The following is a 24,332-nucleotide window of genomic DNA, read 5'->3' on the forward strand; positions in this document are numbered from 1 at the left end:
AGGCTCGACTTCAAGGTTAACCGTCGAAGTTATCTTTAGTTTGCATACTCCTCATCTTACCACGTCGTTTATCACAGTCATGGTCTCTAAGGGTGAATCTCGCAAATAACGCCAACTTTCTGGCGGTGTATTTATGGGCGGCAATAATTTTCGCTTGACGGAAAAATTTGTATCGTCTGGTTATTTTCCTAAGGGTTTTTCCAGCGAGTCCTTTGCATATTATTTGCAGCCACGGGTGCATGAACGGCAAAAGTCGTTTATTCATGGAATTAATAGTTTCTAACGTTGTGGAAAATGGCGTTCCCTAGTTTACCAAGACGGATGAGGAGATGAAATTTTCTATGAAGGTTATCAGCGGGAGATAGAGACGCAGCTGTGAACAGAAATTTTCGTCCCAGTGGGTGGATTATAATATTTTTATTAAAATGTAATTTACACCAATACCGCACAGGGGTCGTATTGCAATATGGGGCAAGGTTCCATGAGGTGTCGTTATATATGACTAAGCTTGCTTGATTACAGTTAACAATTATGATTTGTGAAATAGAGTAAGTTAGTTTTTTGAACGTGTCTGACTGAAAGTTCCATAAGTCCCTACCTATATGAATATATATATATATATATATATATATATATATATATATATATATATATATATATATATATATATATATATATATATATATATAATTTTTGATTTATATCATGCACACTCGATAAAATCTCTATTCTATACAGCTTCAACCAGATAAATTCTCTATCCATCAGGAACGACCACAGGAAGTTCATTTCGGTGAAAAATAGTATTACATATGAGTTACTCAGTATATAACAAAAATCCATGATATAGTCAACATTTCATTTCAAAAGTCACACAGCTTGCAAAATGACAATACGCATTAACAAAGAGGTGTGTCTATCAGTATTAGGAAAAACTGAACGTGCTATTTACTGTAAAATACATGTGGCCCTTTCATGAATTGATTTTTGAAAACCTCACAATGTGAAATACATTGAATTCTGAAACAAAACGCTTCAACTAAACCCAATTATTGCATTACGGCAGTGTAATTAAAAATGACGAACATCTCCCTTCAACCAACCTGTCCCTTCATATTTGACCATTAATCAATATTCATGAGAATGCCCACTTCATGTTTCGCCTGAAATATAGTTCATAAGTGGATCGTTTCCATTTTATTGGCACGCTGCCATAACTGTAGTTGTGCGAAGCCAGATTCGCATTACAAATGTTGGCCACCAGGAAACGAAAAGGATACAACTGAAGCCAACTATGTATTTCAAAAACAAAACCTCCGCGCTGTGAAATATTGGCATGTTCTGTTTGAAATAAAAGCTATTTCAAGGAGACATAATGCTTCGTTTCATGGCTTTGGGAGAATTATAGGGATGACTACAAACATAAAATCCAGCAGTGAATCATGGATGGATCATTTTAGGGTTGACTGATTCCGATTGATTTGTTTGTCGTAAGAACAGAGTGGGTTCTTACGGAAGTGAAAGTGTTACTGAAGATCCGTGTGATTCCGTGAGTTAGTCCTCGTTAGTCCTCAGCTCGCACAAGTTTCTCAACTTCTGAGAGTTGTCGTTCGTATGGGGGCGACAGCTGATTAAGGGAAAAAGAAAAACAGATTCAGTTTCAAACAGATCTTCGTTTTGGAAAGTCTTCTAGACATTCATCATTTATATATATATATATATATATATATATATATATATATATATATATATATATATATATATATATATATATAACTGATAATTCCTTGATTACCGATTGGTATGTCAAACATACTAATTCAGGAAGATATATCAATTACTATTCCTTTCACAAAAAATCAGTTAAAATTAATTTAATACTCTGTTTGAAATAAAGAATAGAAAAATTAGTACACCCTTCCCTGAAGCAAAAAAATCTCAGACTTCTTAGAGACATATTGATCGATAATTCTTATCCCAGAAAACTTCTTAATAAAATAATTTTCAATACTGGCAGTAATACAAATTCTGATGTAATTAACAAAAATGTATGTAATGATAGTTCACCTATCAATATTTCTTATCTAACCTTGGAAATTTATCTTCAAATATCATAAAACTTTTTCATAATTAACAAAATCTCAAAATATGCCAAAAAAATATTGAAACTATAAAGAATTTGAATACTAAATTGAAAGATAAAACTGATACAACAAAAAAGTCAAATGTGATTTATAACATTCCTTGTAATAATTGTAACTGGAATTATATTGGAACAACATCTAGAATTCTTAATGATAGAGTAACTTCACATAAAAGTGATATAAAACCTCAATAAAAAATCATGTGCATTAGCACAACACTCTATAGAAACAGGTCATAAACCAAATTATTCTAATATCAAAGTTTTACATACAGAAAAAATATTTCCAAACGCCTTTTTCTTGAAATGGTGGAAATTAATTCTTCTTCTGATTGTACCTATGAATAAGAAAACTGACATTGACAATCTCAGCAGTATATATAGTAATTTACTAGAACTATATTAAAAACATAATAATAATGAAAGATGTATCAATCAATAACTCTTTCATTACAGTAAAAAATTATCAAATCATCATACCCATTGAAAAATGACATTTATGTGAAGGTATGACATTTGTCAAACCCACAAAAAAAATCGTATACATGTTAACTTTCACGTCAATTTATGTCTTCAATTTATTGTTTTTCACTCATTTTTACTGTAAGTATGATTTGTTATGTTATTCAAAGGCGAAAATATTCAAAAATCATTATAAGCTTCCCATTAGAAGCGAAAGCTTGGCAAAGTAAAGCAAAGTTTGATTTCTGATTTTTTGACTGAGAGACCCTGTTAATCCATTTTACCATACATTTCTCCAGTCGCTAACATTATCCAATTATATATATATATATATATATATATATATATATATATATATATATAATATATATATATATATATATATATATATATACTTCAATGAATATTCACTGAATATTTCAATTTAATTTCTCTCACATCATTGCTTGTTATATTTTGTTTGTTGTTGTTGTTTGTATATCACAATACCCGTTTTATTCAAAAATAAGCATTTTGACGTGTCAATATTTAATTGATATTTTTAATTTCCTTTTCATTTGGAAAGTAAATTGGTGAATGTAACCGTTATTACGAGGTAGAAGATCCTCATGAAAAATGAGCTATAAAAGCTATGCTTTTACAAATTGTAATTAATGTTGCTACTGTAGTTCTGGCCTATAGGGACATTTTCAAACAATTACAATGAACTGAAAATAAATCATAATGTTACCCCATATATATCTACTGTAGGTGATAATAGAGGTCCTTAACTCAATTGAGTACCTAAAATTTGTTTACATGTGACAATGTGTATACGCTAATTTGAGATGTGGTAAACTAGATGGATTTGATTACTCTGCAGATTATATACACAATGCCTATGCTGGTGAATTTATAAGAATCCCAAATGATAGAGTTTTCAAACTTTGATTGCATAGAGCCAAATTTCCGTATCGTTCAGATTCGGCAACTTATGGTTGCATTCCAAAAAATGGTTTGAAAACGTCGAAATATTTTTACCTAGTCCGAAGGACCTTTCATGTTCAGTGTACAGTTTTGAGAAATGTCGACCACATAAACACTATTACACTCCAGAAACTCAAGCTTATAAACTATAGATTTCTTCATCTTGTATACTTTATCTTCGGCATTGAAAAGGAAATTGGATAACCTGCTTTGTGGTCTGAATGTCACTTCCAGATTGTTCAACTTGCATTTGTCTCTGTTCTTTTACGAAAATATGTTAGAGTTACAAATTTCTCTGGTTTTTTGATCTGGGGATATATTAATCTGTGAGTAAATTTAAGTGGGTAAAGAAAGTGGCATTCAGACCATATACCAAGTGATCAAAAAATTTTTTGAATTCCTAAGATAGGGTGAACAAGATAGAGGAGTCTGGAGTTCATTAACTCAAGTGTCCGAAGTGTAATAGTGATTATGTGGGACAATGTGGTCGAAATTTTCAAAACCTGTATGCTGAACATGAAAGGTCCTTCAGACTGAAAAAAAATGATTCGAAGTTTTCAAACTATTCCTTGGAATGCAACTACAAGTTCACGAATCTGAATGATACGGAACTCTTGCACTATGCAAGCAAATGTTGGAAACTCAATTATTTGGATTCCTTAGATATCCAAAAGCATAATCATTGCGGATCTAGTTCACTCATCAGTTTTCAAATTAGGGTAAACACAGGTAAACAAATCATAGGTACTCAATTAAGTTAAGGACCTACAGTCCTTATCACTTACAGTAGATATATAAGGGCCAACATTATGATTTATTTCCAATTCGAAAATGTCCTTATAGGACGAAACTGCAGTAACAACATTAGTTCAAATAAAAGCGGTATAAAACATAGAAAGTTTTATTTCTCATTTTTCATTTTGGCATATATTGTAGCTCCATATCTCAATAAAAATTAATTGGGAAAGAAAGTCTTGGGCATTCTACTTCTCCATCTTGATACAAAAAATGTGGGAATAATCCGAAAAAGAAGAAAGGAAGCAGTTCAATTTAAAAATCAACTCTACAGGATGTTTCAAATTCGATTCTCACTATTGGGATCCTGAAAACTATAAGAGATAAGAAGATGATTGAATCGGGGCAAAGTTGTGCATTTACCTGACTAACAATATACCGTTGAGGAAGTTCTGAAATTCCAAGTATTTCCGGAGATATCCGGATTAAACAGAAATTTCGGAAAATAGTTTTCATTTTTTTCTGGCTTTTTTCTCTGAAGGATTCTAAAATAAATTGCACTTTCACGTTGTTACTTTTTCTTTGCTATATAATGGTGTTTTCAGATTTGATACCCGACGTTTCGTCTTCCGGCCACCATCAACCGGATTTTACCTTTTCGAAGATGTGGAAACCAGGAGATATTGAAAAAATTTTATTCTCATCATAATAGGCTTACACTTTGATATTTTCAAATTTGACTTTCAATTTGTTAAACTCAATGACATTTTGTTATTGTGAAAGTCATTGAATTTTTGGCGAAAAATTGCTTTCATGAATGAAGAGAAAAGATATACGATACAAATTTATTACGAATACGACAGAAAAAGTGTTAGAACATTCGAAATGAATTTAAACTAGTATCCCGAAAGACGACAACCACATCGAACTATGATCAATGTATTGGATCAAAATCTCACCAAGTTTGGTTCGTTCGAAAAGTCAATGAAAAAATACGGCTTTTCAAATGTAGCGCTCATAAGAAAAAATAAATTTGATGGTGGTGGCCGGGAGCCGAAACGTCGGATAACAAATCTGAAAACACCATTATGTAGCAGAGAAGAAGTGGCAACGTGGGAGTGCAATTTATCTTCGAATCCTTCGAAAAATAAAGCCAGAAAAAAATAAAAACCATTTTCGGAAATTTCTGTTTTTTTCGGATTTCTCCGGATATACTCGGAATTTCGAGATCCCAAAAGTGAGGATAGAATTTGAAACACCCTGTATACACAAAGATGTGTAGATCATGCGGAGAAGTACCTTTCAGTCACAAACTCGAAGAAGACATGCATCAATAAGTTACCTGACTGAAACTATAACTGGAGGAATCATATTGAACAAAATGTAAGAAAAAAGATTAAACAAAATGTAAATTGAATTGAAATGATTTGAATTGAATTGAATTGAATTGAATTGAATTGAATTGAATTGAATTGAATTGAATTGAATTGAATTGAATTGAATTGAATTGAATTGAATTGAATTGAATTGAATTGAATTGAATTGAATTGAATTGAATTGAATTGGATTGAATTTAATTGAATGGAATTGAATGGAATTGAATTGAATTGAATGGAATTGAATTGAATTGAATTGAATTGAGTTGAATCGAATGGAATTGAATCGAATCGAATCGAATCGAATCGAATTGAATTGAATTGAATTGAATTGAATTGAATTGAATATGAAAGCTGAATTATACGAAAACCACTTTTCTCTATTTCGTTGGTATTCCAGCCATTCGTATGGAGAAAGTTATCGAAGTGCTTGAAAATATGATGATCGGTTGGCGAGAGGTCTGGTGGGAATGTTGGGTGAGGCAGAACTTCGGAGCCCAATTCGTTTAATTTTTGAACAATGATTTGTGAAACGTGCGGACGCGCGTTGTCGTGAAGCAGGATTGGACCTCTTCTGTGGACCAGTGCCAGCTTTTGCTGTTGCAATTTCCGATACATTTCATTTATTTCCTCACAAAAGGACTCTGCTGCGATGGTTTGGCCCGGTTGCAGAAAGTTATAGTGAATGACACCAGTCACTGGACACCACATAGTAACCCTGATCATTTTTTGATGGGTTTATGACTTTGGAAAATACTTGGCTGACTCATAGTTTTTCAACCATTGTTCTGAACGTCTTCTCCAGTCCACTTTCCATCACACGTGGCGATCCGATCCAAAAACAGATCGTCCATGTTGCATAGAAGAACAGACCTCAAACAATGACGATTTTTTGTCAATCGTTCAAATGGTGGAGCATCCACTTTTCGAGGTTTTTGAGCTATCCAATACCTTTTGATCCATTGAAAATGCGCATGGGAGCTGATGGCCAGTTCGGTATTGAAAAAAATGTTATCAGGGACATAGCGGAAAGTAATTGGTGGTATCCTTTGAGTATAGTGTATGAGTTGATTTGGAAACGTTAATTCACGGAGAATTTTCGTATATCTTCGAGTATTCAGACAGATGTTGATTCAAAGTTCATTGTCATTCTTTATTAACGAATGTAATAACAAAATCACATCTAAGAAAAAATCAGAGTAGGAAAACTTCGCACGAATTCAAAGTAAAAACGTAACTCAATCATCGCAACCAGCAAACAAAAAAATCTGAAGAGAATTTCATCATGCTCATATTTAATGAAGGTAATATAAAATATTAGACGCGAAACTGGAGCCATTTCGCATCAAAATGGGTATTTTCATCCACGCTACTTAGCATGCATCATGTTCTTGCAGTAATGGACACAATTTACTAGCGCTATCACTATGTTGCACCCACCAGTAATATATGAGAGAAACGTCTGTTTTTGCGCAAAGATAATGCTGTGTGTTTCAGTGGCGAGTCACATTTTTTCCAATGGAGATATCATTTCATTTGAGCTCTAAGAAGCAAATATGAAGTTTTGTTTAGGGGAAAAATAGACAAGAGTTTGCAGTTTCCGAATTGTTAAAAACACATACTATCTGATCATATGAAAGTTCAAATTTGATATTTCTTATGGAAACAAGTATGCAAATGAGAAAAAAAAATATAGATGCGGAACAGATTTTTAAAGTGTCTGGATCATGCTTTTCGTTTTGAATTATCATTTGGCCGCATCTTATGGAAATCTAATGACGATTCACTTCACAACAATTTTTAGAAAGTTACATTTGTTAGGTTCTACCTTCAGTGGATAATAATGACTTTCACTGACTACTCAATCACATGTCGCAAACGCCAGTAACATCAGACAGACACATCTGATTTTGTGTATAAAAAAATGACGGTTGTTTCAGAAGGAGATCTTATTATTCATCTTCTGGTGGTACAATCATTTCATACAAGCTCTTTACGTGAACATTAGTTCGTGTTTATGATGCACTGTTTGGAACCACTGGTGTAGTAATGGATATAACTGAAGTGATCGGCTACAGAAGGCACTTTCAAACGACCACCATAAGAGTATCGGGCTCCTGACGAGGGAAAATGGCGACAAAGCCGCCAACCTCAAAGAGAGTGCTGAAATTCTTATGGAAAATCACATCCCAGGTTCTGTCTTCCCTTATACGATGAAATGGATGGAAGTACCAACAACAACAAGATAAGATGGGCCATATCGGGCTTTTTCCCCTTCAAGTCACCAGAACTTGACGGTATAAGACCAGCTTCAATGGCGATTGGATATTCTTATGCCGCACCTTTTTGGAATATTCAGAGATTCTCTAGCTCTGTGGTATATTTCCAGTATGTAGAGAGAAATACGAGTAGTATTTATACCCAAGCTACTGATCTACTGTCGTCGACAGTGGGACCTGGGATCTACACTACAATAATGAGACCTATGTTAACATACGGAGCCATTGCATGGGGACCGAAAGTTCTACAAGCAATGGCCACCCAAAAATTATATGAAATACAGCGATTGGGTTGTTTGAACATCACAGGAACCATGAGAACAACACCAACCGCGGCAATGGAATTGATTACTGATCTGACCCCTCTGGAACTGTACGTTGACGAGGTTGCGTTGATGGCCAAGCTACGATTGCAGTGATGCAATTGAACCCAGATTTGTGTTTAATAAACTCTACGAAATACAAATGAAACAGAACACAGAGTCAGATGCTACAAATGCAATACGCATATATGCAGACGGCTCAAAAACCGAAGAAGGCTCCAGATCACTAAGCCTGAGGATTAAGTGGTAAATAGGAAAAAATACCAGCTTGGTTCGAACAGAACCACGGTATACAATCGGTAAACTTAAATTGAGACTCTATCAAGTGTTGTTGAAATCTCAATGAAACCCAAGTTTCATTAAGATAATTTCATTTTTCATCACCTAAAATGTTATCATCGTGAGAAGAGTTCAAAATGTGGACCATTCAGTTTACATGTCCATTTAAATAAAAAGAAGATTCGTGTGGAAATCACCCATTTTAGAAGTAATTATTATCACCAATCAATATTTCGCATTTGTTTAGCAGATTAGGGGGGTGAAAAGTTTGAGCTGGGACACACTGTTTGATACATTAACGCTTGAGAAAGTTATTGTATAGCAAAACACGAGCCGCGGTTTTTGTAAAACCCTTTATAGTGAAAATCATACATCAAATTGTATTATTGAGTTTCACCAGTACCTTCATTGAACTATTCTAGAATGTATTTTGTATAATAGTAGTTGATCACCAAACTTATTATCTAGAAAGATAGGTAAAATATTGGCATTTTATGTCAAAACTCGATAAGACAAATGGTTGATTCGGTCAAAACAGGTCGATATTGGAGAAACAATTGATTCAATATTACCCATAGGTAAACAGTTGATTTGTAATTCTGTAAGTATGTAGCTGATTTGTATTGAAATAACTCTCAAAATCTACCTGCTTTGCGAGAAATGATCATATATACAATAGGATTTTGATATTGAATGCCAAAATTTCTCTCACTTGTTCTAGAAGTATTATTGTATTATTATTTTTTTTCTTCAATATACGTTTCTCATCAGATTCAATCATTTATCCAATGAGTTTGATATACCAGTAGCTGATGAAGCCACCGTATAGCAAAACGTATAGCAATCATTTATCCAATGAGTTTCATATACCAGTAGCTGATGAAGCTACCGTATAGCAAAACGTGTCTTACATGAAATCTATTGTGAAAATTCTTTTATTATTATCATAGATGGTTTTTTTGATTTTTATCAAGTAACGAGTCAGACTATTCATACACACTTTATTTGAAAAGATATGTCCACTCTTTTCCTGCAAAGTGATTTTATATTCGATTCACTGTGAGAGAACCAATTCCACTAATCATTTCGTCTGTCAAATGAAACTAATCCCAACTCCACGCTATTGTTGAGGCACCCAACTTGTTGCATTGCTCCTACTCGACAATAGAAAGATATTTTATTCAACGTATTTGGTATTGTTCAAAGTTATGGCGATGAAAGCAAAGCTTCCTGATGGGTTCACTATTCGCAAGCTCACTGTGCCTCGAAAAGCGACGATTCGCATTCGATATAGTTTATTAATAGTTTAGTGTTCTTGTCCTGGACTCAAATTTTGTCAGAGCTGTTTATGAAAGTTTCTATGTCGATTTGTGATAAAACAAGGTAATAGTGACTAAATTTTGTGCTAGGTTTCACCTCCGATAAGTTGGATAAGTATAAACAATGATGAAATTATGTGTGAGCCGATGTTTCTCCTATCAGTAATATCGCAGTATGTTCGGTCGTCAGCTACTATATGAAATACTTCTTATTCTGCAAGAATAAGAAGTTACTTCTTATTCTTGCAGAATAAGAAGTAACAGAAACAAAGAATTGTTTCGACTATTTATACTATTTTCATAACAAGTCAAGAAACAATTTTTCTGAATACGTTGAAAAAACGTCTGATCACACCGTAATGAGGTTTTCGTAATACGTTTTTTTTTGGGAAGTTCACTTTCAATTTCCGACGTTGTATGGTGATGAAATAATATGATTCATATGTACGTCTTATACGATGAAAATTTTGGGTATGGTAAACAGCGTCATAAAAACATCATGGAAAATACGCATAGAATATGTATTTCAAATATATTAATACTTCTCATTGAACTCAAGGAAGAAGGATAAATTTAACGGTTATAATATATTATGACTTCGAAAACAAATTTGCTTTCCCACAACCCAATTTCATTTTCAAGCAATATATAGCTAGTTCTTTTTTGTAAAAGGAATCATGCTGAATAAATAATGGTGAAAACTGAGCATTCTACTTCGTCCGGGAATGATCATTCAAATCTCTGTTGCTTTAGCGATGTTTCACTACAATCCAGCCTCATTACTCTCCACAAAAGATTGAAGCCGCGTCTTCATTCTGTGACCGAGATCGCTCCAGGCATTCATTAGCTTCATTTCTAGGGCTTTTCAACTCTAAAACACATAAAATTCCTGCCACTTTTTATTCTCTCTATCAAGTGGTGTCGTAAAAATCACTTTTTTTATTATCTTGTCTGGTTGAGAGGGTGTTATATAAACATCCGTGGGAAATAAATTGCTGGTTTCGGTGTCTTTGTGTTCCAAAAGATCGTGAATATTTTTTTCAGCAATTATTGTTGCAATGAAATGAATGTAGGTGGGAAAGTTATTTTTTATGTAATGTTGATACGTATTTTTTAGAATTATATTGGGATAGTTATGACTTAGTCTTTGCCACAGCCAGTTTGTGTTGACATTAAGGATGTTCATCGCTCGATTCCAAGTACATAATTCATCGTAGTAACTATCAATGAATATTGGAAACTTCTTTTCTGTGAAGAGTGGATTTCTCTCATCCTTCTATTACACCCATTTCAACAATCTTGTGTCCTGTAATAGGTTGAACAGGTTCCTTTATGAATCTTTGTCATAATTCATTAGATATAATGTGGGTTATCCATAGATCTCTTTCCTCACATTCGCATGAGATATTACGATCAGTTTCTGCCTCTTTGTTGTAATGTCTGCAGTTGAGGTCCCCGTTGTATAGTCATATCTCATTCAGGTGATATTTTAGTGAGTAACTCTCCAATCTGGTTCCATTTCAAAGATTTCAGTAACTCCACAGCTAGTTCAGGGCTCATATATGAAGTTGATTGTCTGTCTGACACACGCATCAGTTTTCACTTCTGTTCAAAAATTTGTTTAAGAACTGTTTTTTCGTTAACTTGACATTCAAATATTTTTTGATATTTGTGTCAGGGCACCCAGTATGGAGTCAATCGATTCTTGTCCGTCAGTTATCTCAGTTTTTCACGGCATTGCTAGATTCAGTGCCTGCCTGCCTGAGAAACTTGATTCAGTTTATAAACACAGGAATGATATCAATAATAATGAGGTGGCAATAGGTATTGATGAAATCTGGCTACTTAACTGTACACATATAATGTCTACTAATCCAATTGAGAGAAACGAAGCCTCGCCCTGGGTAAAGGATGTATTTCCTTGTGGAACTTTGTTGTTTTAATTTACATTGATGATGAAAATACAACATTTTTTGGTCGAATATTGAGATCAGGAAAAAAAGTTCCACTAATTACTGAACTGAAGAGCTTATAAGTGAGTAAACTTTCATGAGCGTCAACTTTATTTGTGAGAATGATGTATAGTCGGAGTACACTTTTACATGGAAATGAACCATGTTACGGTGATGAATAGAATGCGGGGATGGTTATCGCCGTCGTGTTCTGTCCAGGAACTGATCGCGATTTGAGTGTTGAAACTCGATAATATTGCAGTTATAATTACTTATATAATTACTGTTTGAAACGTGGCGTCCTTGGACAAGTACTAATAGTGATAACGATTGTGATAACAAAGCAGACTGTTTCCATTATAGTGATGGTGAACAATGCGAAAAAGAGATTCCAGTGAATACGATTCACATGCATTCGAATATTGAAATACAGAGAGTATGTTTCAAAGTGTATAAAAATCTACATCTCAAGTTTGATGTCGAGGGAAACGAACTATTACCAGCAACATCAGGTTTGACCAAAATTCCTTACTCAACTGTACGTAAAATTGTGAAAAACAAACCTTATGAACGCAAGACGCAGTGTGATATAAGATTGAAAAAACCTTTAGATATTCATCTAATAAAATCATTGAGAAAACAATATACAACTGTTACGAAAGCAATGAGATTCCTTCAACAGAAATCATTAGAAAGAAATTGAATACTTCCGGTCATAACGTGAGCTGCTGTGACAAAACTCTCCAGAATTGGTTAGAGAAACTGGGATTTTGATTCAAAATAATAAACAAACTTCAAACAGTTATGGAAAACGAAAGAATTGTGGAATTGCGTAAAAAATACTTAGAATAGATAACTAAATATAAACAAGAACAACGGCAATTTTTTTATTTGGACGAAACTTGGTATGATACTCACGACACAGTTACGAAAGGTTGGACTGATGCTTCGAGAATGTGTACGCCTGACATGCTTGCAAACAAAGGATCGCGACTAATCATTGTGCATTGCGGAGGTAGTAAAGGATGGGTTCCGAACTCTCTGAAATTATGTGGAAAAAAACTTGAGGACTGCAATGGTGACTATCATAAGAACACGAAAGCTAATATTTTCGAGAAATGGTGTGAAAACACAATAATCTCAAATTTGGATGCAAACAGTGTAATAGTTTTTGACAACGCTTCCTACCAGGAGATATGAATTACAAAGTTTTTTATTGGATAACAATTTAATTTTGAAGGTTACTATACCAAAAACCAACTACTTGAAGTTCTACAGGCAAAAACATTTGAAAAAGTGTATGCCCCCTTGAGAGAATTGCTAGAAAGTATGGACACACCATACATAGACTTTCCCCCTATTTTTGTGTTTTCAATCCCTTCGAGTTGATTTGGGGAAAAATTTTAGTTGAAAAAGACAAGATGGAGATTGGACACTTCCATATTAATGGTGGTATTATATATATATATATATATATATATATATATATATATAGATATTTTATCGAGTTGGTATGATATAGAAATCAAAATGAAACAGTGGACACAACACTCCAAAAGTGAGGCAAACCGCGGACACGTGTTTCTGGCTGTTGGCCTCATCAGCGCGGTGCAGCCAAGTATATATATATATATATATATATATATATATATATATATATATATATATATATATATATATATATACATATATATATATATATATATATATATATATATATATATATATATATATATATAGATATATATATATATATACATGCCATCATTTGCGGAAAATATAGAATGAATATTTGTGAAATTAATAATCACGTAATTGGTGACACACTTACCATTGAGAATGTGCACGTATGTGCTAGCAGGTTGCGCATTACTGGGAACACAGGAATAGTTTCCTGAATGACGAGTGGCTGCATTTGTTATTGTCAGAGTACTCGTTTTCTCTGACAGATCAGTTGTCACATTTATCCCTCGGTCCACATCATAGTTGATCATACGGTTGTTGTGGTACCAGAAAACATAAGAAGGAGGCTGGAACAAAACGATCGTTTAGATTAGGTGATAATATTATGAGTTTCTGCACGACCTGATAAACAATCAGTATCAGTTGAGAAGGAGAAGTATCATCGATTCTCTGGATGTAAATATATGATATGGATGAGTATTTTAATAACGGTGATGATCAATTATTTGGAAGAATCAAAATTGTATTCTACTTTCTTGGTGAATCCATTGGATTAAAAAAAAAACTGAAAATTTTCATTTATTTATTTATTTTTTCATATCGACGTACTGGTGTATCTGAAGCCTTGGCAAGCTCAAGACCCAGGATTGTTACTCCTGGTATTTTTCATATAACGTGGGACGAGATTATATAATCCAGGAGCTAGTATGAGTAAGATTTTTGAAAGATGTTTTTCCTTGAATTTGGAACATATGGATTATTTTTGTGTCGAGTTTCATATTGGTGTTCTATTTTCTCTAATTCATGTCTATCAATATGTTGTCTCATTATAGTTTTGAGAAAATGGAGTTGTCTGATGTCCAGAATTGATGTTTCTACACATAACGAGTCGGTCGTGTATTCTATTTTTTTGAGGTGGATTGTTTTCTATACTGATTTTTGTGCTTGTTCTAAGTGATTCAGAAAAGTTTGCTGCTCCCCAAGCGATTATTCCGTATGTGAGATAAGTTTCGAACAATGTCTAGTACAGCATCCGCATCTGGGCTGTTTGTAGGTATGGTCTCACGTATTTCAATCTATGTAACGAATCGTAGTTTTTGAGTAAGTAATCAATATGTGCATCACATTTTAGTTCTACGTCATCGTGTTTTATTGAAAGTGATTTGAAATCCGGTAGATTTTTGGCGTACGAAGTGAAGGTAATGTAAAATATTTTGGATATATCAATAATCCACTCAATAATTTACTTTCGAACCATTTAATTATCGTTTTGGAAATTTTTTCTGCTTTTTGTGTGAGAAAATATCGTTCAGGTAGATGTTGAAAAGTAGCGGACCCAAAACGGTTCCCAAGGTCACTCTTCGGTCTTTAATTTTACACATTGTTTTTTTTATTCAAATAACTGCACAGTAGTGAGTACGGTAAACCCCTGAATCCGATGTTGTCCAGTACTTCTAGCAGTTGATCGTGAATGGCAGTATCAAAAGCTTTTTTCAAATCTACGAATATACATAAGGATGGTTCATTTTCATCTACGTATTTTGAGTATTGTGATGCCCGAAGATGCTATCGTATACCGAAAAAGATGTTTTTTCAACTTTCAAGTGAACTTCTCACATTGAATCGTGTTTTGTGAGAACGTTATAATGGATTTTCAAAAATTGTTTATCAGTTCTATCATATTTTTGTGGCAAAAAGTTTGCCAAAAATGTGATTATAACCTTAGTAATACATACTGACGGATTTCGGCTGATGTACAGATTTTATCCCTACCAAAATCATCCTGCTGACAAGTAAACATTGGTATGATACATTTTGCATTCGAAATTGATACAATTCGACTGGGGACAGCAGCCGACATGTTCCACCCCACGTTCCAATAAACAAAGACCACTGAAATAATTTGTTCAGTGCATGCCGTCACTCGCGTTTGAACCGACATTGTTCGACGTGGTTTGAGGTGATTAGTCAGTACCGTGGAATGATGGTTTTGTTTAGGGTATGAGAATATACGGTGCAAATTGAATTCAGTTGCCTTTGAGCCGAATTCACTGATGTATTTTGTATTGACATAATGAGAAAATGAATATACTCACTCACTATGCATTCATTTAGAGCAGGGGTCTCCAAACTTTGAAGCCTTCGGGCCATAATGATTTTCTCAGTTTGTTCCAAGGCCAATTTCTACCTTTACCTATATTTCTAAACTAGGATAGTCGCAAAGTGCGTGACCTAAGCAAATTTACGCTTTTTTTGCATTTCAATTATTATTGTGTATTGTAACACTTAACGACATCTAGTGGCAAGTAGTAGTACTATTTACTATCTTTTTCAGCTACCCGCTAGGTGGCATTAGGCGTAACGGAATATTTGGAATTACCGCGTTGGTTCGAGAAAGTTCTGGTTCTAGTTAGTGTATTCCGATCACCTCGAGATGGCAGTAATAATTGCATATAAAAAGGCTAGCGGCGCAACTGCGAGTCTATGGTGAATAAAGTAACACCCGTCAATAAAAGTATTTTGATTTGACTTATTGTTTTTATGTGTGATTTGTTAGACTGGAAAAGAAGCGAAAAATCGACAGTGAATGCAGAAAGTTCCAAGGAAAATGAAACTTTCAGTATTCTGTGATTGAGTCCAGTAATAAGGCGCTATGTTTGATTTGTAATGAAACCATAGCTGTTCCAAAGACTATAACATTAAACGACACTATGAATCGAAACATCTTCAAAGCTACTCCAAGTATACAGGAAGTTTGCGGAAGGAAAAATTTGAAGCTTTGAAACGCGGACTCAAATCGCAGCAATCTTTGTTTACCAAAGCGAATACTGAACAAGAGTCTGCAACTCACGCCAGCTTTCGTGTGGCTCTTGAAATCGGAAAACGTGGCAAACCATTCACCGATGGATAAATGATAAAAGAATGCTTGATTGCAGTAGCCGAAGAAATATGCCCCGAAAAGGTAAATTTATTTAAAAGTGTCAGTTTGTCAGCAAACACCGTGGCTCGGAGGGTGCAAGACAAAAATGGACATCATGAGTGGTTTTCTCTAGCCTTGGATGAAAAGCTTTGAAACGCGGACTCAAATCGCAGCAATCTTTGTTTACCAAAGCGAATACTGAACAAGAGTCTGCAACTCACGCCAGCTTTCGTGTGGCTCTTGAAATCGGAAAACGTGGCAAACCATTCACCGATGGATAAATGATAAAAGAATGCTTGATTGCAGTAGCCGAAGAAATATGCCCCGAAAAGGTAAATTTATTTAAAAGTGTCAGTTTGTCAGCAAACACCGTGGCTCGGAGGGTGCAAGACAAAAATGGACATCATGAGTGGTTTTCTCTAGCCTTGGATGAGTCAACGGATGTGTCAGATACTGCTCAGGTGTTGATTTTTATTCGCGGAGTAGATAAAAGCTATGAAGTGTATGAAGAACTTCTTGATATTGATAGTATTCACGGCACGACAACTGGGGCAGACATTTTTAAGGGAGTTGAAAATGCCATTAGTAAAAAGAACCTTCGACGGAGAAATTTGAAATCTATAACAACTGATGGAGGCAAAAATATGTATGGTGAAAATAAAGGAGTGGTTGCACTTGTGTCAAAGGCTGTAGAGAATGATGGTGGTTCAAAACCATTAGTCTTACATTGTATCATTCATCAACAGTCCGTGTGCGGAAAATGTTTGGATATGTCTGAAGTTCTAAAACCAGTCATATCAGTTGTTAACTTCATCAGATCCACTGGGCTGAATCACCGACAATTCCGCGAGTTTATTCAACAGATTGGAGAAAATGATTTACGATATCATACTGCCGTACGCTGGCTTAGTTACGGAAAAGTCCTTAAGCGCTTTTTTGAACTTCGAGCAGAGATCGGAATTTTTTTAAATGAGAAGCAGCGCGCTTTTTGCCGATTCAGAAAATAGTGAATGGATGTGGAAGTTAGCCTTCTATGTTGATGTGACAAATCATATGAACAAACTGAATTTGAGATTGCAAGGAAAAAATCAGCTACTTCCTGATTTATACAGCAATATCAAATCCTTCAGGCAGAAAATAATACTATTTCAATCGCAATTACGTAAAAAATGTTGAAACATTTTGAAACATGTGAAATATTCAGTCACACTACAGAGACTGAATTTCCAGTCAATTTTGCAATCGAAATTTTGAGTGCTTTGAAGATAAATTTTGATACTCGTTTTTCAGATTTTGATGTTATTGCGAATGAAATTAAGCTTTTTCAAAATCCTTTTGATTCTGACATTAAAACCCTGACTCCGGAAGTCCAAATGGAAATTATTGATTTACGGTGCAGTGATATGCTTAAGAACAAATATCAAAATTCATCTTTGTTGGAATTTCATAAGAGTCTTCAACTAGAACAGTTTGATAATTTGCATAAATTTGCTCGTGGGTTGTTTTCTGTTTTTGATACTACTTACTTGTGTGAGAAACCGTTTTCCAAGACACACAAAGAATGTTTACAGATCTCAATTATCCGATGAGCATCTTAAATCTCTTTTGATAATTGGTACAAGTAAAATTGATCCACAACTAGAAAGTATTGTCGGTGGAAAATCTCAATTACATAAATCTCATTAGTGTTTTTGTTTTACTGAGATTAATTTCAATTATTTGTTAGTTATCAATATGCTCAAACTTAGATACTCAAGTTAAGTTTTCTTTGTCATCATTTCTGTTGTAAGTTTTACCTTGCAAGTAAATAAAACCCAGTAATTATCATTCTGTGTTTTCTTCTTCAACTTATCACAACAATAGTAACAACAATTAGGTAATCATTGGTTGTCGCGGGCCAGATTGATGACAGTAAATCATTGGTTGTCGCGGGCTGGATTGATGACACTGGCGGGCCGTAGTTTGGAGACCCCTGATTTAGAGTAAACTCAGTTTTGCAAGCGCAATCTGGAACAAATACATGGCATTCCAACAAAATCTTAACTTTCTCTGTGAGCCAGAAACGAACGTGTGATCGGAAATTTTGAAGAATACATCAATTTTCATTTCTGGGAGAACTAATTGTGATACGGAAATCATACCCGAAACTTCACCTCCTACGTTCAACAACTACTTCCCTATTTTTTTCAATGGCATGGGGGGTCAGGTGATACATCATTTGAAAGGACTTTTGTTCCTCTATCACCTCTGTAATTTTTTACGTAATTAGTTCATTCGTTAATATTTCAAAAAAAAACAGAAAATTCGCTGTCATTCATTTTAATGAGGAAATCAACAACAAATAATATGAGTGAAAACGAAATCAACAAATAAATAATTCAAAATGACCTCCACCTAGTTCCATACAACAATATAGTATACTCTCGAAAGCGTTCCGTACTCTATTCAATATCCGGAGTCATCAATCGGCAATCGGCATTCCTGAACAGTTCTCTGTCGCAGGTCTTCTAGATTTGTAGGCTCAATAATGTACACTCATGACTTCAGGTGTCCCCACAGAAAGAAGTGCTTCCGTGTGAGATCAGGTGATCTAGCTGGCCACTACGCTGAACTCGTTCTGCCGATACAACGCATTGAAAAACGTTCGTCCAAAACTGTCTCACCCGAACATCAAAATATGGGGATGCACTATCCTGCAGGATTGTGATTACACAGTCTTGAAATAGATTTAAGTTGTTTCCATTGAGATCACCTCCAATGAAGAATGGTCCAACGATATGATTACCAAGAAAGCCGGCCCAGACATTCAATTCTTGTGGAGTTTGTGAATATGTTTCCATCAACAAATGAGGATTCACGTCGCTTCATTAAGAACAATTATGTTTATTCATTTCACTATTCAATATGGAAGAACTTTCGTCTGAAAAACATATATTGTATTGGGTCATTGGTCAGTGATACACCAGACGCTCTGATAAGTTGTCGATTATCCATTTGTACATGTCCTGAAACTGCAACTTCAACTCCTGTCATTTCTGACAGGACGGGATACTTCATGTTTTCTGTTGTGAACAGAACTTGAAGTTCAAAACTTATCCATTAACTGATTAATGTATTGATGGCTCACGTTGTGGTCTGGATGATTCGTTTTATAAATTCTCGCAACAGATTTAGCACATTCATTATTTCGATATGAGGTGGCAACAATTTATATTCTTTCTTCAGTAGAATACCACACAGTAAACACACAGTGGAACACAGTTAACAAGGATGACTGAATGATAATTCGTGAAGATGTGACAGTGGCCAACCATCTACTTCTTGTTCTGCGACAAGTAGATTCAACAAAAACTACCAGTGCAGAAAAAACTAACAACGTCATTCACTTTGAAACGTTTACTACTAATTGAATAAATTCCATAAATCTAGAAGACCTGCGACCGAGAATGCCGATTTCTGACTTTAGACATCTTCAATGATATAAGGAACGCTTTCGAAAGTAGACTGTATTACTGTATGGAGCTAGATGGAGGTCATTTTGAACATCTTATCCATTATTTTGTTGGCATTGATATAACTTCTGTTGATTTCCTCAATGAAATGAGCCACAGTGAATTTTCTCTTTTTTTCCAAAATGGAACGTTCAACATTTGATTTTTCAATAGCGAATAAACCAATTTCGCAAAAAATCACAGAATTAGTAGAGCATTTTATGATTCACACAATCAAATGCTTTCGATATAGCACAGAAGACCGCAGCCACCGTTTCTTTGTCATTTATGTTGAAATAAACATTGTAAAGAAATGAGTGTATGGCATCGAAAGTGTCTTTTTGCATTTGGAAACCAAACTGGCCATCACTTATTATTTTGTTTTCATTCAGAGAGCAAAGGTGTTCGTTTCAACTGATTTTTCTGTCAATTTAACCGTTGCAGGAATCAAAGAAATTGGACGAAGACTTGATGGATCATTGATGACTTCTCCTTTCAGTAGTGCTAACACAATTGACTTCTTCAACAAGACTGAAGACATTCCTTCACTCAATAAATGATTTATTGGGCCAACTGATATATCGGGTATTCTCAAAGGAATATGTTCTAGAATTTTCCAAGGGGTCACCGGCTTTTTGCTTTTGGCTAGTTTGACTACATTTCTGTGAATGGTGCGATTGTGAAGGAAGTAATTTAGAAAAAATGGAGAAGTAATGTAATACCCTCATGTTTTTTGCTGAAACCCTAATACCTCCTGTCAACCAATTTTTGTTTTCATGTTTGAAGTTAATTAACTTAGACATTATAGTTTGAATCAGACTCATGAAAAAGAACAAAACCTTTGAAAAAACCTAATATAATATAAGATTGATTCATTTAATTAGCCTGCAAACAATTCAATTTGAAATTTTGTTCTCATTCATTCCGAATTCGGTCGTGAAAGCCCAGGTTCTTATATAATTCAATATGAAATATTCGTCTGGAATATTTCTTGCAATTATTTTTTTAAACATCTCTGATGCCAGTTAATTTTTTTACTAAAATAGACCCTCCTTCTGATTCATTTGTTCCTCGTGGAAATTTTCAGGACAAAATAATATAAATCATGGTCAGTCAAATAATTGAAAGGGACAGATATTCGTATTTCACTGAAGCTTTCAGACTTAATGGGCTCCAAAAAAGTTTTCTTTTATAATTTAATAACGTTGCTTGATGAACATACCCGTGAATTCAGGGTATTATTCGAATATAACTAATTAAAAACTTTCTAAGGGATCACTTTGGTATATAACGGAGTTTTCATCAGAATGTTTTCGTGATAATGAACTTCTAGAGTTGACATAATTTCAGTTGAAAGTTAGTGACTGCGTGAAATGAAAGAGTTGCTGATTCTTTCTCGAATGTTCTCAGAAAAACAATTATTCTGAATACTGTACCTAATAACGAAGTGACTTCTTGTTTACGGATGAGAGATAATTTTTTTTGTATTGGGAAACTTCTGCTTTGAATATCAATATTGTAATTTTTTTGTCTTTATACGGAGAATAGTACATAATTAAAGGATATACGTACAGGTACAGGTGCAACACACATTAAAATACATTGACTTATTTGATATAGATACTTGCTTCCGAAAAATACAAAAATAATACTGAGAAACATGGAGAGTCTTAGGCCTTTGGCCTTGTGTGGCATGAGGTTTTGCTGGCCAAACTTTGATGCTATGACTTGTCGGATCATTTCTGTGTTTGGCTCTTCAGCTTCCTGAAAGAACTTTCCCTGGAAGTGGCCGTCGATGGATATCTCTCGAATACTTTCAACATCAACGTTGGTGTTCCCCAGGGATCCATATTATCTCCAAACCTCTTATTGTATATCAATGACTTACTGAATCCAATATGGTGATGACAGCACACTTGTCTCGTCATTCCATTTGGATTCCAGGACATCGGCTACGGAGGCACTCCTTCACCGGCAGCAGGAATTTGCATACCTTAATTGAGGATTTGGAAGTGATTTTGGTTTGGGGTGGAAGCAACCAGGTTCAATTCAGTGACACAAAAATCACTTTCCACCAAGAAGATGAATGTCTCCGAACCGGATACAATAATGTCAGGTCAGACAATTCCGCTTTTTACTTCAATAAGTTTGTTGGGGGTTGAAGTAGATACCAATATGTCTTGGCACAATAATGTCGCTAGAATTGCAAAGATTGCTCAGATCAGACCTTCTGTTGAGTATTTTTCTCGTGTATGGAGCTCTGCCCCCAAACATATTCTGAAGTTGCTGGATTCCTTCCAGAAGAGAGTCATCCGCCCGATTGGAGACGCGAACGTCACATGCAAACTTGATAGCCTGGAATATCGAAGAAAGGTTGGAGATTTGTCTCTATCCTATAGATACTTTCACGGAAAGTGCTGGAGTGACTTGGCACATTTGATTCTTCCCAGAGCAATACATATCAGAAATACGCGACGGACTGTGGCTGCTCATCGTTTTGAAGTCCCACCTAGATCTTGCCAGGATCACCTTGGGCGACCCTGGGAAGCTGGCGCCGAAGAAATATCTGGCGGTGACCAGGAAAAATCTACGCCTCACAGTAGGATTTCTGACTGGCCACTGTCAGCTAAGGAAACACCTACATAATATGGGGCTAGTGGACACACCTCTATGCAGGATGTGTGAACAGGAAGATGAGACTGTTAGGCATGTCCTGTGCGAGTGCCCGGAGTTATCGTCAATAAGAGAGTGTGTGTTCGGCGAGTCTTAGCCTACACCTGCCGATATAAAGGAGATGTCTCCCAGCGACCTGTCCACCTTCCTGGAAAGGACAGGATGGACGACGACCTAGGAGGACAACTCCTCGGGAGGATATACAATGGGTCACATGTGGCCTAAGTGCGTGGGCTTACACTCACCCTCCCTACTCTACAGATACAGATACAGGCTTGTCCTCGATAACAAGCCACTGATCAGTGTTTCACTTGCTGACGATAATTTGTTGGGAAATCTTGGAGAATTTATGTTATGCCTATATTCCATTGGATATAGATTAGCTGCTAAGATTTGAAGTTTGGATAGTGGTCTTCAAATAAATTAGAGGAGAAAAACAATTTGAAAAATCAATTTCTGAATTTTATAATTTGGAATGGTACCTTCATACACTCGAAAAACTTAATGTTACAACGAGACATCTACCTTTTTTCATTCATTTCTTCTAGAATTTATATTGCCTGCTTCTGAAGTTTAATATAAATATTCATATGAGTGTGTTATTATAGAGTTTGCAAGGCAGGCCTGGCATCGAATAAAATAAGTAAATAAAAATCATCATATTGAACATGATAATGATGAAGATGATGTACTAAAAGCTGGAAAATGATTCGCAAGGTCCTAGGTAGCCAGTCATCACACCACGCTTTTACGCAATCTACGGTATTGGTCAGATAAAAAAAAATTCAAATGGCCAACAATTTAATTATTATTTTATCTGATCAATACTGTAGATTACTGAAGAGGGTGTGTGGTGACTGCTACCTAGGACCTTTCGAGTTATTTTTTAGCTTCTAGTATATTATCTACATCATTATTATTTATTTTTTATGGAATTATTTTGCATTTTTCTACTCATTTCATTACCGAATTTTCAATTTCTAATTTTCATCCACTCTAATATCACACAGTACTGGCATGTTTCAACAAGTTTTTCCAGTTTTGATGTTAGGAAAAGAAGTTTATGTTAAATTCCATCTGCTTTTCTCAAATACTTTGCTGCTTCTGCCAGTTCAAAGTTTGAATAATCTCAGAATTCTCAAACCAATCTTCATCAATAAAACAGCACATGAGATGATATTCTGAATCTAATGATCAAAATATGAAATTATGATGAATGGCGGAAAAATTGATCCAGATAAATACGAATCGACGTCAAATACTGTTTGTGGAATCACAATAATGAAACTTTGTGGAGTACTGCTTTCGTCGTTTCACTTCACCAAGCTGTCTGAAAATGTATACCTCGAAGTTAGTAAGCTGGATTTCACAATGCCATGACTGCAAATTACCTTCTATATATACCTATATATATGTATCCATTGAACTATAATTACAAGTGTCAGAAGTTTGAAAGTTATGTGTTGAGGTGGCAATCCATCACTCGATATATTGTTCATATAACAATATGCCAAAATCAAAAGACCGTTCAATACCTTCTAATAGTAACTGCTCCTTTCAAAATGAAATCATCAACTCTGAAAATCCTTCCGTTAGTTACATTGACAACTATAAATATTGGAAAAATGTACGCATACGTGAAAATAATTATAGTTATCCCATGTTATATCCTTGAGAATATCTAATTGGAGTATTCCGGATGTCAAATAAAAAAATGATCTTCATTTCTTT

At 34.9% G+C, this 24,332-nt stretch overlaps 1 protein-coding gene across 1 annotated transcript in view; it reads right to left on the minus strand.

Moving 5' to 3' along the window:
• Nucleotides 1-24,332, minus strand: part of LOC111502089 (uncharacterized) — a 595,228-nt gene that overhangs the window by 11,542 nt on the left and 559,354 nt on the right. Inside the window, exon 8 of the mRNA XM_074179786.1 lies at nt 13,666-13,864. Within this exon, the coding sequence (XP_074035887.1) occupies nt 13,666-13,864 (199 nt within the window). The remainder of the gene's footprint in view (nt 1-13,665; nt 13,865-24,332) is intronic.

The sequence above is a fragment of the Leptinotarsa decemlineata genome, unplaced genomic scaffold, assembly GCF_025532065.1.
Source record: "Leptinotarsa decemlineata unplaced genomic scaffold, Ldec_3_MD MMD2_tig00026282_RagTag_RagTag, whole genome shotgun sequence".
Classification (NCBI taxonomy): Eukaryota; Metazoa; Arthropoda; class Insecta; order Coleoptera; family Chrysomelidae; genus Leptinotarsa; species Leptinotarsa decemlineata.